The 16,532-nt window shown below is 41.5% G+C and overlaps 1 protein-coding gene and 1 long non-coding RNA gene across 3 annotated transcripts in view; one reads left to right on the top strand and one right to left on the bottom strand.

Moving 5' to 3' along the window:
- The window catches only part of PAK1 (p21 (RAC1) activated kinase 1), a 296,992-nt gene that overhangs the window by 45,567 nt on the left and 234,893 nt on the right, over nt 1-16,532 (bottom strand). For both annotated transcript variants that reach the window (XM_069203912.1, XM_069203913.1), the window contains exon 9: nt 8,998-9,061. In XM_069203912.1, the coding sequence (XP_069060013.1) occupies nt 8,998-9,061 (64 nt within the window). The remainder of the gene's footprint in view (nt 1-8,997; nt 9,062-16,532) is intronic.
- The window catches only part of LOC138249801 (uncharacterized), a 76,765-nt gene continuing 61,250 nt past the window's right edge, over nt 1,018-16,532 (top strand). The window contains exon 1 of the long non-coding RNA XR_011194844.1: nt 1,018-1,245. This is a non-coding gene — a long non-coding RNA (uncharacterized lncRNA). The remainder of the gene's footprint in view (nt 1,246-16,532) is intronic.

Here is a 16,532-nt window from a genome sequence, read left to right on the forward strand (position 1 = left end):
TGTAATGGCAGGCCCCAGACATGTTTGATAGGCTACTTAAGAGGGCGGCATAGCAAGTGTTTTAGGCCCACTAGTAGCTTTTAATTTACAGGCCCTGGATACATGTAGTGCCGCTGTACTAGGGACTTACAAGTAAATCAAATGTGCCAACTGGGCATAAGCCAATGTTCCCATTTTAAAGGAGAGAGCACAAGCAAGTGTGTGGAGTCCTAAACACAGCTAAAAAACAAGTCTGCGAATACAGGAGGACTGAAGGCAAAACGCTGAGTGGAAAAGAACATCAAAGATGTCAGGTCTAACTGCAGCTAACTCAATCTCATCTATTATAAAATAGAGAACCATTCTACTAAAGGTAAAGACACTTGATTCACTTATTTCCTGTTAAACCCTCTGCATCAATGTTCCCAGGAAAAATAGTAGTGAGATGGCCTGCCTCTTCTACATCCTTCAATACATTTCAAACCTGGGTGAAGCTCTGATGGTTTATTTTCATGGTGATTCATATGTAGAGCAAAACAGAATTGCTAAGCCCTGAAGCTTACAGAAAAGGAACAACAAAACTGAAATTTCCTTAATTCATTCAGCTTATTAGGGTTACATAATTTGCTGTATCATAATTTGAATGCAAGGATGCATGTGGTATTTATATAGAGAACACCTAGCCAAAGGGCTCGGTTATCAGGAATAGATGGCATTTTACAGATGCAGCAGTTGCGGTTTCTTAATGAGGGTGCGGGGCATCGCCCCCCTGCTTGTTTGCCACCGGATAATTTTAAAAGATAATGTTGATTCCATCTTTTTGTTCTTTTTGCGCAACAGTGCGTGGCATGCCCAGGCAAAGAAGTTACAGTGAGGAGGGGGTGTTTAGCCTCCGCTCCGAACCTGCTTTGCCTGGCAGGTGCCGGGTCTCCTTGGAGTGAAGTGCGCATGTCGGTTTCGACGGTCGCCTTGCTCCAACCAGCTCGACATGTGCACTTGAACTCTCGACAGGCTCTGCAATGTAGGAGCCCGGGGGATTGTTACCACAGCCCTCACGTCTCCAAATGAGCATTGGCAGCCCCTGACCTAGACAATCCTCTGGCTGCTGGAGTCACGGGGTGGGACCAGACCTAAGGGAGGATGTGATCATGTGAGGTGAGGTCATTCAATTTGCGGCACGCAGAAGTCACGGCTGAACTGGAGTGGAGCCTGAACCGCCCTGAGGCAAAGATAAACGCTGCTTGGTGCTGAGAGCGAAACATGGCGGTGAGTGTATTTAAACTTTGTATTCCATGGACAGATGACCCCCTTTTTTTTTTTTTTTTTACAAAAGTATTTGCACCGCTTCTATTAAAATACAATTATTTCCTCTCATAAGGATACTTGTTGACCCAATCTTGTTCTGTTTTTCGCAAAAGTTCAAATTAAATATGAATGATTGGTATAAATGGATTTAGGATTTAAAGATTTTGATGAGCGTTTCTAACTTACTCTGTTCTTTGTTTCTTGGCTTTTTGCCTTCTGTTGCACAACATTAATAATGCTTTCCTAAAAATATTATTGCTGGAAAGCTTTTAAAATATTTACAAGGAAGTAGTAAGGAAGACACTGAAGAATAAAAAAGATGCAATGGAACGTACTGCAGACTCAGATCAAATGTGTTGACGAAGTAAAGAAAAACATTTTCATGACGTGAATAATGATAGTGATCGTATCACTTTTAGCCATTATTAATTTAAACTCAGGGATGACATGTCTAACTTACTGCTAACTCGTCACACGGCAGGGGTATCCAACACTAGGAGTGCATAGTGTTTGAATATGCAAAGTGAAAAGCACAATCATGTTAAAACTTTTCATTAGAAGCGTGCAAAGTTTAACAAGTATTTGCAATGAAATGAGTCTTGCATTTGCTCGAATTAGAGCTATTAGCGTTATAAAGTCCTAACCGGACTTTTCTTACCACATTAATTGAAAATGAAAAGAAAAACAGTTTCACATAAGCAAGCCGATTCAAAGCGCCAAGGCATGAGCGTAAAGTGAGAAGGAGCGACAGAAAAGGAAACAGATGTTGGCTCGCAGTCAAACATATGTGTAGTTATGCAATTATCCATGTAAAAGGGTCGATGTCATGCAAGGCGCTCAACTACTGCCCAGCGAGATTGCGCAGCATAGGAAATAAAAATAAAAAGTAGTCTGGAAGCCACACGGAAAGCACAGAGCCTTGTATGTTTTCAGTAGTTTACCGGTGCGCTTGAGGAGGGCTAAACACCGGAAAAGGCATGATGTGTGCATGCCTTTCACAAATGAAATCAAGCTATTTTTAAAAGGCAAGCCCACGAACCAACCAAACTGATGGGCATGCAGTGGGCGTGGTTGCGTGCTCGGCCCTAAACATAGCCTCTTCCTACTTTTTGCAAAGGATTGTGGGTGAAATGCCAAGACCTCTGAATGCTTTCAAGTCACCTTTTTCCATATCCCTTGGAATATTTCCTTCCAAGTTGGGCCCCAGACCATGTCCCTTTTATTGAGCGAATATGCCCTGTGATAATGGGGCGCCGTCTGAACCCCTGCCTGTACCATTTTCCATACCAGTAACATGGGCAGCATTGCAGGCGTGTAATCCCTGTAGCAAAAAGTCCATCAAAAAATGCCATACTGCCACAGGAATTTGTCAGTCATTCTGGCCCTTCAGTTTGGGCAGGTTTAGATAAAATTGGAAAACTTACTATGACTGCACCAATAGTAACGTTTCCCACTTTTACCTACGCTTGAGGTTTTTGTTTTATTTTTCCTTTGCATCCCATAGAGCCCATCTATGGATGAAAATCTTCGACATACCAAGACATGTTATTTGTATGTTTATTTAATGAACATGTTATTTTATTTGCTGTTAGTTCATACAGCAATTGTTCAGCTGTTTCTGTTGTTAATTAAATATTCTTTTAAGTGTTATGTTTTGTTTGTATTGTTTTCCTTTCACGTTGTTTGCCCCTCCAAATAGAAAATGTTTTTGCATTAGTTCTTGCATTCTTGTTTGATACCCTAACCCGCTGGGTGCTGATTGTCTCTAACTGGCAGACTCTCCGTTGTCCCGGATGTAGAACTAGGACTCCCAGCACTGCGCAGCCTCTCTGCTGTCTCTGATTTAGAACTAGGACTCCCAGTACCGCGCAGCCTCTCCGCTGTCCATGAGTGGTTCTAGGACTCCCAGCACCGTGCAGCCTCTCCACTGTCCATGATGTAGAACTAGGACTCCCAGCACCACGCAGCCTCTCCGCTATCCAGGAGTAGTTCTAGGTCTCCCAGCACCACGCAGCCTCCCCGCTATCCATGAGTAGTTCTAGCACTCCCAGCACCACTCAGCCTCTCCGCTACCCATGAGTAGTTCTAGGACTCCCAGCACCACGCAGCCTCTCCGCTACCCATGAGTAGTTCTAGGACTCCCAGCACCACGCAGCCTCTCCGCTATCCATGAGTAGTTCTAGGACTCCCAGCACCGGGCCTCCTTCCCACTGGCTATTTGCCCATTTCTGGCTTTTACTGCAGGCAATTAGGCAGTATGTGTGACTGCACTCTAGTCATGGCCCTCTTGGGGCCTGGGACCCCCTTGTGCACACCTCAGAGCGGCACCGAAGCAGGAACGGTCCAGACACCTGTCAAGGACCTGTGGGGGAGATAAATTATAGCGCAGCGAAGCCGCGTCACTCACCCTCTGCACACACAGCCGTCTCTTTCTTAGCAGAGGTGACCCAGGCCACAAAATATTAGAGGATTGATGCACAAAAGGAAACTTACTAGTTGTGTGTCCTTGACAAGTGGGAACAAAGATATTAACACAAAAAGTGCAGGTTTGAAAGGTCCCTGGGCCTTTTGAGGGGATATCGGCCCTGGAAGGGATCTACCCATGTAGATAAAGAGGTGGCAGAATCCCCCAGGGGTGCGCCCCAGAGCCCAGTGAGTGAGTCGTCCTCCAGTCGACGAAGGCCACCCTCAGTGCGAGGTTACAGAGAAGTAAAACACGGGTACCCTTATGGCTGGGCATTTGTAGCCTTTGTTAGGCTTTCCTTGTTATTGTTCATTAGAATAAAATGCCCCTTCCCTCCATCAATAATGACAATAAATCACTTATTGTTTATGGATCTGCACACGGGGCCTTTGTTATGCTATCTTTTTTCACAATTATCTCCCACTGCAGTCTCCTTTGACTATCTCAGGAGTCTCCTGGCAGACTCGAGCATGCACCAATTACTTATGTATTTCCACATTTTCAAAGTTATGACTAAATATATTTAAAGACAGCACCAGAGGTTAAATCTATGGATGGTTAAGACACACATTAACGAGCACCGCAGCACAATAAGACGTCAACTAAGTTGACGATACATTACATTGAACATGAACACACACCGGATGACATCAAATGGGTCATTTTGGAGTGTGTTACAGAAAAAAAGAGAAGGTACTAACAGACTTTTTGAAAAAGAACAACGTTGGGTGCACAGACTCAAGACCCATATCAGGGGTATCAATGATGATGTCCCATGGTCTGAACTAATATGACTTTATCCGGAAAAAAAAATTGATCATGGTTGATCTACTGTTCTGTGGTGTTATAGGTGGTGGATGTTCTCCACTATCAGTATTAGTGTTGTAACATGGACTATAAACATTCCCCCTTTTTTTGCTCATGGGGGTGGGCCAGTGGATGGACTCATAGTCCCTTTTATGATCTTGGATCCAGATTTTGACACCTCTATTACTTAACATCAATTTTTTGGCTTTTTCTATCTGCATTTTTTATTTTATTTTGTTTTCTTAAGCTTCACGCTTAATATGTAATAGTTAGACTTTTTCGGTGGTGTTTGAGTTAAAGCACCATTAAGTCAGGGAACTCGGTAAAAGGCTCTTCATTAGAACATTGGTGATTAACTTTCCACATCCTTTTCCAAGATGATGGCCGCCACCACTATTGTGTTGGGGAATCCTATTTTTATGTCAATGCCTCTGATTACGCGGCCTCTTGTTTAAATAGCCCTGTTCCCCAGTCCTGAGTTAGTTCAGAGTTTGCGGAGCAGGGGTAAGTTCTATTTGACACCGCGATCCTCGCCCAAGTAAGTGCCCTCCTCCCGAACGATCCTTATTTCAAGTAAGTGCCATTTTTTTTTTATGGCATTTGGGGCCCTCTTAGATTACGATCCTTACGGCATGTTTTACGATTACGGATGATATAAAATCTTCCACATACCTATGATGAAAGTGCCGTTTTGCTTTGAGCTATACACCATTACGGCACCCTGGGACCTCGCATATTGTAATTACCGCATGATTACGACATCTCGATTTCCCGATGACGGGTTTGTTTTGATACCTACGTTTTTAATATGTTGTTTGCCCCTTGGTGGGAGCTGTCATTTATTGTTCTATGGGTCATTTCATCTTGGGCATTATATCCATACCTTTCAAGTACTATTAATTAATACCTTGGTGGGAGCTGTCAACTATCGAATTATAGAAGATTTAAACTTGTGGATAAGATTTACCTGCACCTCCCTAGGTCCGTAGGACTTTACTATTATACTACTGCCATCATTTTGGGGTCAAACCAGTTAAAATCTGATTCCTAATATACCGATGCATTATATGTATTATTTATACTGTGTGATGATGATTTATGTCTCAATCACCTGTTGACCCTGACATACACTAGGGACAGCAATACATATGATTCAATGCTAGACCCCAGGCTTTGTATATTTCTTTAATAGATCATGATATTTAGACAAAAGAATATTTGGTTTACTTAAACTATTCCCTGAGTTTAACCATAGATATACTATGACTGTCTATTCTTCTATACTTCAGATGTGCTGATTACTATATTGGCTGGATCGCGTATGCTCTCCGCTATCCCCTAAGGGGCCCATCCTTTAATTTGAGGGGGGTAAGAAACAGAGCGTTTTTCTATTTAGAAGTGTACACGTCACCTAAGCACAATTAGGGATTTTCGATATTGTTCCGTTTGACACTAGCATGTACTTTTTGCACTTTATGTAATCAAAACTATTGCATATTCAACACACTTTACTATAACAGTGAGGATTAGGTATGACTATTTTGAGGTCCTGACGAATCGCACCTAGATCTGTATAGACTGATTGAAGCGAGAAACATGCTGACCTTTGCAATTCAGGCAGTGTAGGGATGTCCAACTCTGCCACACACATACTTGATCCCTAGACTGAAGGGCTCATTGACCTCTGTCAAGATTAAAAAATAAATGAGATCGGGGAAGTAAGTATAATGTCCGTCTAACTCTATTCAAAATGTGGTTTCTGATGTCAATGAGCCCTTCAGTATAGGGATCAAGTATGTGTGTGGCAGAGTTTCATCTTTTTTAATCTTGACAGAGGTCAACGTTTTCAATAAATATTTCACTATATGGTCCTACTAGTCAATTTTAACAGCTCACTTTACTAATCCCACATTTCTGCATTCACCACCGGAAATTCTCTTCAAAAGATCTCTAGAAAAGAGCCCCCACGAGGGGCCCGTCAGACATTGCAGTGTCGGTCTGATGAGGAGCAAAGCCCGATGATGAAGCATGTCACCAATTGGTGAGTGAGGGCTCCCGTTCCAAATTTGGGATATTCATAGGTACCATTACTGATCTCTCCTGGACTAATGGAGATTTATCATATATAGTTCAATATTTCTATGGAACTGTGCATACATTTTTCTTTAAATGTATGCAATGACATAACTTTTACCCTATAAAACCATGGGCGCTGGCCCAGGTTCCTTGTTTGCATTATTTGGGCCCAGGAGCGCTTGACTCGCCACTGGAAGTGCATGGTGGTGGTGGGGGATTGCAGGGTGGGCTGTGCCCAAAGACCAGCGACTCATTCTCATACATGTACTGCGCTGCGGGAGATACACGCGACTGGGCAAGACAGCTGCAGCGGCACAAACAAATGGCCACAACGCCCCCTCATGGTTCGAGTGCTGCCCTCGCAAGGCAGCTGCAGGAACAGGAATTACCAAACCTCCTGGATCTCTTGATTGGGAGCCTAGACAAGTGCAGCACACATCGGCTGAGGACATTTTCAAGAGGTGTATACACATACAGTTGTTTCACTTCACAGTGCGTCTCACCTGAAAGCAAGAAGGGATTAATCAGTATCTGGGAAGGTGTGCTTGTTTGGGAGGCCAGCTTGGTAACACATTCCAAATAGAACTACTCTCTGATCTCTACTAATGAAACCACCTGGGAGTGTTTGAAAAGGCCTGGTTGGTTGCTCTCAATGAGACGTACAGTCAATGCCTTGTAGGATGCCCTACTACCTTTTAATGTTATTCCTTGCTGACTCGCTGTGTCCAGTCGGACAAATCACAATAGCTTGTATTTCCACAGAAGATTTATTTCTAACGATATATCCATAAATAAAGAAATCTGTGAGGTACTCAGCATTATCATCTCAAACTCTTGTTAAAAAGTTATATGGTTTTATTAAATGAGCAGCTATCTATGTTATTATCATATGAAATCTGATCATTGATGTCATAACTACACTTTCACAATTGCTTTATTAACTTTAAAACCTTCTTGTTTTCTCAAATTTGCCTGAAAATGCACCCTTTGGACACTCTTTTTTCAAACTTTTCTTGGGAGTGGGAGGAAACCCCCCCCCCAGAACCTCCCCTTATTTCGGTTGAGCTTGTCCTCTATGCCCGCTCACCACAGTGCATTCCCCAGCAACTTTTACGCCCCACCACTTTCAAATGTCACCAGCCGCCACTGAGTTGCAATTCTTAATTTTCCAATTTTTGCTTTTTATCTCATCCACACTGGCACCTCAGGCTCCAGTTCCTCTCGTTCTCTACTGATTCTTTTTCATCATCAGCGACATTAATACGTGTTGTCTGAAGGCTCACACTCTTTACCTTGCTAAGATCAGAAAGTTCTCCTTAACCTTCATGAAGTTTCTGCTCCTCAACTTGTGTTCAAACATAAATGTGATTGGCATGGTCTCTCATCATTACAGAGAGCTGCGCTTAGTGTTTTCTTATTGCCGCTGGCAGTCTGGGGCAGTCACCTTGATTTTCTCCCAAAAACATGATTTTCCAACAGCACAATACCAGCAGAGATGAGGAGGATTAGGCAGAAAATCCCCACAGGAGGCAGAAGTATGTGCATAAAAATGAACTCTATGAAGGTGGGATGGCTGCAGACCGCATCCTGGATTCTGTTCATGTGGTGACAACATTCCTGGCATCTCGTCTTCATGGACAAAACATGGTAAATATAAACATGTCCTATTGGTAGATACAAGGTTTTTGGGATATACAATCATATTTCAGCTTTTGCAAAGGCTTCTAGGAGCTTTAGCAGCTGAATATATATATATATATGTTTATATATATATATATATATATATATATATATATACACATACATACATATATATATATATATATAAAACACAATTGTTAAGTTTTAGTACCAGTACACTCAATAGCATCCAGTCAGTTTATTTTGCGTATTAAACATAGCAAGCATTTGGATGGTGACTGATTTTTTTTTTTATTAGGATGCGGGTTCACATATGTGTAGCATTTACACATAAAATATGTTCCTCGCCCTTGGACAGTTCCTTCCCTGTGTACCAGCAGAATAACCACCTCCTAGAGCAGAACACGACATTCTGTGTAAGCACAATTGCTTTCAATGCCTCGTCAGAGGTAGCAAGCGATATATAAATGCAAATATTTGCATTACTACTTAATCCCGTCTCTGTATAAACGCTTACCTAGAATTTCTGTTATTTCACAGTTTTTATGCTTTTTTGCTTAAAAACAATAAAACTCTGCTATGTGGGCTTCTAAATAAACAACTAAGACATATACGGAATTTAATAAGTAATGATCTAGCCAAAAAGAGCCTATTTATGCAAAATATGCAAACGAAGAGCACAGGTGTTTTTCCAATTCTTCAGGTAAACAAGTATGATTACTTACCCTTGTCCAATTTTCTCAAAGTGAGTATATTTCTTTTTCGGATCGCCCACACTCACTATGCTTCCTTTGAATAAAAAAGGAATATATGTGATTAGACTCTTCCTTCACTTCCCAAGAATATGAACTATTGTGATATTCTTATAAATATAAAAGACTGCACATTAGAATAATCCACATACTATTAAAAAACATACAAAACAACGCTGCTATGAAATCTTTGGCTGTGTCAATTTGAATGACCTTCAATAAACAAGAAATACACAAAGCTGAGTAGAAAGATGCACACTGCAGTGTATTTAAAAAAAACTCACACAAGCAGAATTATTAGCATCAATCACTGTCAGAGCTGGGATGACTACATCTTCAGGGGGCTCGGTTAATATATTAATATATAATATAAGAAAAGGTTCTTCCACATGCAAGAACTATGAAACAAAAGACAAGAAAGGTCACCACTCTGGAGGCGCTGCAGCAGTCTGTATTCTTTTGCATCAATTACTTTAATCTGACAGCTGTTCAAGCTTCGAGGCGCCTGAGAAGTTTTCTCTGCTTGTTAAGGTCACTAGATGAGCTGTGTTTGTACTTATTGTTTATTCATTTATTTACTTTTTATGCATGTTTAAAGGATCAGTTCTCACTTTACGATAGCTTCGAAGCGCAGAGCTGTGCAGAAAATGTTTTAAATAAAATAGGAAACAAAATAGGGAAAAAAATAGGGGGAAAAAAGCCTGTCAGTATAAGGACATAACTTCTGTCTGGTATTCTATGATCACAAGCCCATGCAATAGTACTGGGCCAAGGATGAACTTTAAAGTTTACCGAATCGGGGTAGTTTGTCATTGCTCTGAGGGGCGGGATCCAAGGTTTCCAAAGTTTAGGACACGGGTTCCTACCCTGTGGTCCGGGGAACCCTGGGGCTCTGCGAAGCCTCCTCAGGGGGTCCGTGACTGCTTAGAAAATGTAATAATTATAACAGATTAGGTCCCCAGCTTTCAGTAATTACTCATTGGTGGGGTGAGGGGAGGAAGGGTTTTCGAATTCCAATAATGATTCAGTGGGGGTCCCTGGGTTCCAGGACTGATAAAGTGGGGGTCCACAGAAGTCAAAAGGTTGGGAACCACTGGTTTAGGACACTGCACTCATAAGGAATGGCCGATTTGAGACTTAGTCAATAAACATAAAAAATATACTGAGTAATCTCACTTGATCAACAAATTTAGCTAAATTTGTAATTCCAAGAGTAGAAAGGATACTCGCCATGAAAAACTACAGAATTCTCCAGTTCTCTCTAATGTCTTATCAATTTACTTTTCACGACATAAATTGTTGTTATGAATATTCTCACTGTAGCACATATCATATAACTTACAAGGATTTTTTCAAAAGTTTACACAATTTGACTTTTTAAGAACTAACCAAGCAAAAAAAAAAACATTTTTTGCTACTCAGCCCTACTGTCTTGGGTTGTGTCTCAGGGCAGGAGGCGGTTTTGTGGGAAGGCTAATTTGCTATTGCCTAACTTCATGCTTAAGATTTCTGAGAAAAGTGCAATTTCCCCCCATAATAGTCCAGGAAGCTTATTTAGTCAAGCAATACAAAAAAAAATTTGAGGCGGGCGGGTCAACATCTACCAATTATTTGGAAAGCGGATAAAATCGTCTAAATTTACATTACCAACAACTTCAGCCCTGGGGGCAATGTTGAAAGCAAAAAAAAGAGCAATACTCTGCTGCGGGCAGGGCGGGGTGGGCGACGGCACCCCTAAAGCGTTTTCCTTTTCCTGGTCAAACCGGTCTCTGATCCCCCCATGCAGATCTAAACCAACTACTGGGCAGTCATGGCAGCTGACAAATAAGTTCATCAGAAAGATTAAAGCAATTGTTGTCAAAGTGAGGGCCGCAGGCAAGGAGACAAGTCCCAGAGAGTCCAGGTTGGTGGCAAGACGGATATAAAGATCTGACTGCCTTGGATGCGCATTCCATCCTAGATCTGCATACTGCAGAACCACTGCTTGGTCTTAATTTATTTTCTGATCACAGGTTATCAAGGATAATAAAGTCAAGCACATCCTTTTTGTAGCTAGAGAAAATAGGAAGGTAACACTAGTTACCATGTCAGAGAGAGGGTAGGTGGGAGGTTGGGGGGTGGAGGGGTGTGTGTGTGTCTTTCTGTCTTTACTTAAAAAAAACCTGTAAATACAAAAACCTTTTGTAACTCCAAAACAAGCATTAGCAAGAAAAATAGGTCTGGCTTTAATGTGCCAGTGTATGTAAACACAAGCATTTACAAATGATGTATTTATGTGTTGCATTAAAACATGCTATTCATCACATGCAAGCCTGTCTGCAGTAAAAACAGGATTGGTATATCTATGAAATACCCACTGGAAAAATAATTCAATGTGATAAGCAAAGTGATGATTGAATAGGCTTTTAAATGCAGAATATTCCCTTTTGCATATTAATAGAAGCCAAGAGGTGGAATAATACACTAACCACCCAACAGCAGGAGGTAAGAGGGTAACAATACTTGTTTGGGCCTCACAATATCCTACTATGGGCATTGCTTGGTAACAATCTCCTACAGAAAGCAGTGAGCTTGCAGGGGTGATTAGTGAATAGCCCTTAGCCTGTCATAAAGTCAAACAGGACAAGCTTCCTAAACAAAAAATACATAAACTAACAATTAAAGAGCCATAATGTAAATACATCAAATAACACAAACTGACTCGGACTCCTGCAATCTAACAGACTACTTGAGCACCATCAAAAACAGGAGTACAAGAATCACCTACGAAATGGTTTTGACGGTCAGTTCATCGAAGCAATGGCAAACCATGAAATACCGGCAGGTACCGGATGAAGTGGGCTGACTCGCTTTGTTCTACTGTAAAACCAGGACTTTAGCAAGATAAAGCTGATTATAGTGAGACCTAAAATGTATTTTGCTCTATTTTAATTCAGTTTTTACTACAATTTCTTCCACAGAACGGGGCAGTTGATTTATTTATTGTCTTCTGTAGTAGAAACTCCACTTATGCAGGCTTCAGTGTGCTAACAAATGCAGTGCAATCACAGAAGTAGAACATGGAAAGAGTGAAACAACAGATAGACAAAGCACGGTCATGAAAAGGATTAAGAGAAGCCTTAAGAGAGAAAATTTCAGAGCGCCCTAGACAAGTGCTTGCAATAACACGAGTAAAATAACAATGGAAGTTTAGAAATAGGAATTGAATTTTAGAGCGTTATACAAAGCATTGCAAAACAGTGACAGAGGAATCAATGAACTGAAACTATTCCAAACATAAACAACTTATGAGCAAGTGGGAGGAGAATGTTTTTAGGTATTTTTAAACAATATGGGCCTGATTCACAAAGTAAAACTTAGACCTGAAGTCCAAGTTTAGACCAGAAGCCTAATTTTAGACTTCAGGTCTGAAGTTAGACTGAAGGTGTAACTTAGACTTCAGGTCTGATTTAGACATCACGTCTAACTTAGACGTTAGGTCTAAAGTTAGACTTTAGGTCTAGAGTTAGACTTCAGGTAGAAACTTAGATTTCCGGTCTACGATTACCCTTGTCAATCTGTCCCTAAAGGTGTGGCACTCATCAGCAGATATTACACATGTGAAACTAGATGTGCTTCATAACACAGATAACACTGTACAGTGGAAGTGAAATGCATAGTTTCACTTACCATGAGAAGAGAGGACATGGTCACAAGCCATGAGAGAAAGCATCTATATAAACAAGCACTGACAAAGCCAACAGGTCTCGCCTTTGTATCCTATTGGCTTTGTCAACGGTTGTTATCCATACTGTACATCATCTCTGATGCTGTACAGCCTAGTTAAAGTAACAAAAAAAAATTACGTAGCAATCTGCATCATTTTGTAGGCAGGCTTACCACACAACCATGAATCTACAAAATGATGAAACGGCTTTTTTTCAAAATTATTTTAATTACCAATCCGAGTCTGATCAGCAACTAAAAACAAAACAAAACATGGAAGTGTGTGGGGGTGGAGCATAATATTACAGGGGCAGAAGCCACAGGGGTGCGAAGAAAGAGAGTGGTCAGAAGCAACACAGGGAAGGGCGAGGCCACGGAAAAACACAGGGAGGGGGAGAAGACATGGAAGCAACTGAGGGAGGGCAGGGGTACATGGAAACAACAAGGGAAGTTGAGAGATGTAGAAGCAACATGGGAAGGCAGGGAGACACAGAAGGAACACATGCGAGGACATGGGACAGATACAACATGGAGAAGCACACATGAGTGCAACGGGGCGAGGAGAAGCACATGGAGACAGTCAGCAGCATGAGGGAGAAGAGAAGCACACAAGGGAGACGGCTCGAAAACACATGCACTCGTAGCGAGTGCTCGTACAAAAAGAAAAAGTAGTTCCCCGAGAGAGCACAGACACCAGGCAAACATACACATCATAAAGAGGCGATCCTCCATGGGAGGGACAAACGCAAGATAGACAAGCTGGGATACAAAGAAGAAGCAGGAAAATGAATGTGAAAGGGAAGCCAAACAATGGTAAGCAATGGGCATGCTCCAAGCCTCTCGAAGTACAAGGTAAGCCACAATATTCCACACAACAGACAGTACATGCATCATCTAGTAGGCTGGATAAAATACTATCACAACAGTAAATTATACCAGATAGCCTAATCGTGTAAGTATTTAAGTATTCAGAAAAGATAAAGAGCAATAGTCCAATTATATAGAGGGATACAGGCGTTTTCCTTTTACAAAGTTTTATTGCAGTGTTCTGCTACAATAGATACGTGTCACATTCTTCCTTATGGAAAACATAAGAAAATGCAGCAGAATAATTTTTTACAAGAGTCCATTTGTAAGAATTCAAATTATACATTTAGGCTCTTGTTGTAGCAATACAACCTGTTGTGGCAGTCGTGCACTACAGGAATGGCAAATAATACTATAAAAGGACATCTGTGTAAACATGAGGAGGGTATATAGAGCACACTGAAATAATTCACTTCTAGATGCTTCCTAAGATTTGTAGTTGAGCAAACTATGCCCCTGTGACATGTATAGGGCCTTTACCAAGATCAGACATTTGGTTAAGCATGGAAGCAAACATTTAATGCCCAGATTCATGGCCATGCTGTCTGCTAACTAGCCCCCAGACCAAATCTTCTCCCCTGCACAGTTTTACATCAAAGGACTAGGTTTGATGCACAGCTGTACTTCGACAGCATTCCTTCTATAAAATTGGCTTCAAAAGTAATCACAGTCATCAACAAAACATACAAAATGTCAACCGATTACACTGGGAAAGAGGCTTCCCCTACTTTAGTCGAATCACTCCAGAGAACCCAACAGATCCCTACTTGTCATTTGATTATTGTAATGTACTCTGTGCGAGAGGACTCAAACTTTAGAGCACATGAAAACAAGCAGCAAGACACTGCCCCAACCTGCAGAAACTGCACCATATCACCCTGACCTTGAAAGAATGTCACCAGCACCAAGTGGACCAAAGATGTAAATTGAAGATGATGTGAACCGCTATCAAACCCAACACTGATATAGACCCAAAATATCTACAGAATTTCTCCTCAGCCTCCATTCCGTTTGTAATCTGACTTAGAAAGGCAACAGTGCCCTGGTGGCTTGGGAGAGTGGAAACTAACAGAATTGCTGGGCTATATTTGAAAACAAAGTACCAGAAATTGCATTTGTTATCAAATTGAGGCATTTGTGGATTCCCAGCAGGATGATCGGGGTTCCCGAGAAGAATCACACCGCGGCAGGAGCCTCAGGAAGCTTGGGTTATAGTAATTTCCGCTCTCTTCCTCCTAATCTGATTAGCGGGAATGAAGGATTCCAGAAAGTTAAGGCAGACCTGATGCCAAAATGAACGAATGCAAGCAAACTCTACTGAAACTAGATGCTCACAAGAAAAGTCGAGGGTGCACTTCTTCGCCTGCAAGGTCAACACAGAGGGCATTTAATAAGTTAACACATGACGTGACACCTACGATGACGCGATGACGCATGAGTAATAATAAAGTAAAATGAGGCTCACAGGGAGGTGATCCTCATCAGAGCAGTGGGGGTTGAGGTCCAAATTGAAGACAGAGATCCTAGACCATTACTCAACAATAGCCTGAGAACATTTTTAGTTTAAAAAATGAATGCCACCAAATAATTATCCACTACTACAAGGCGAAGGCCAGGTGATGAGGGTCTTCAGACCCATACGGAGGCAGCGAGCTGAAACTCATTATCCAGATGAAGCAGAGGATGCAGCGGAGAAAAAACAGAGGACCCTGAAAGCAGCAAAATGAAAGGGAAGTCCAAGGTTTACCTAAACCTATATGTCAAAGAATGGTCCAAAGTTAACCAAAGATCCTAGCACCCTGCAAGAAAAACGTTCTAAGGGATATAAAGTTGGGTGGTATTGCCATCAAAACTATGTAAACGACCCCAGGGAATGTCCTCACCGTCTTGGAGGTCTTTTGCAGAAATGGGTGGCAGCATTTTAAGTGTCATAATGGCTAGGTTGTGTTTGATATTTGGTGCAGAATCACGTTCACATATATTAAAACGAATTCTAGGTTACAATAAACATTCTGGATCACAGGTAAAATGGGCAGGCTTGTCTATACTGCAAGCATGAACATACTATAGAGCTAATACATTTCAACTTTCAGGGTGTGTACTCTGTTCCATGGGTGTTACTATCCTGCCTCAGCCATTACACCGCTTAAAACTGTGGACTTTTACGCCCCCAGACGTTAACTAGCAGGTGCAATCATGTTTTGGGGAGTCGGGTTAGATAATTGGTCTGTTTTCTCTCCATAACATAGCACAAAGCTAAGAAGTTGTAAGACAGCAGGCTGCAAGCATTTTGGATAAACAGAAAATACCTACTTGAAGGCTTAATATTTTAAATGGCAAAGGAGGCACGGCTAGTTTGCATCCAGACTACAGGTACAGGTAGAAGACTGATTGATCACAAAAACGTACAATTTATTCAATAAAAGTGGACGAAATTTTAAGGACATTCAACAGTGATGGAATTATGAATTACCAAACTTCTCATATTCCATTGGGGCTATGGCCACCCCTCGGCACAGAGTGGAAACTTCACCACTAGATCAACCTCAACAAATCCTGACATCGCCCACCATAGGCTTTTATCCCATCAAGGTTGCCAAAGTGAGCACGATGAAGTTTAGAAAAGTATTAAGGCACTGAATGACCATTCAATTATACAGCGTCATGCAAAAACGGCCAGACAATATTTCAAATCGACACTCAAAATTGACTGTCAGGTTCTCAGTTTGAAATAGTTTTCTACATCCGTGGCAGAAAGGGCTGATCAACTAGGAAAATAGAAAACTGAAGCTCGTTCAGATTTAAAAGCTTGTCCTTCAAAATGTTTTCATTTTTCAATCCCCAAATACCAGAGTCCCACACTGTCCAATTTAATATCTTCCAATACACCCAAGTGGTTTTGCTTCCGTTAACCTGCTCATCTGTTGGCAAAAGAT

This window comes from Pleurodeles waltl, chromosome 8, assembly GCF_031143425.1.
Source record: "Pleurodeles waltl isolate 20211129_DDA chromosome 8, aPleWal1.hap1.20221129, whole genome shotgun sequence".
Lineage (NCBI taxonomy): Eukaryota > Metazoa > Chordata > Amphibia > Caudata > Salamandridae > Pleurodeles > Pleurodeles waltl.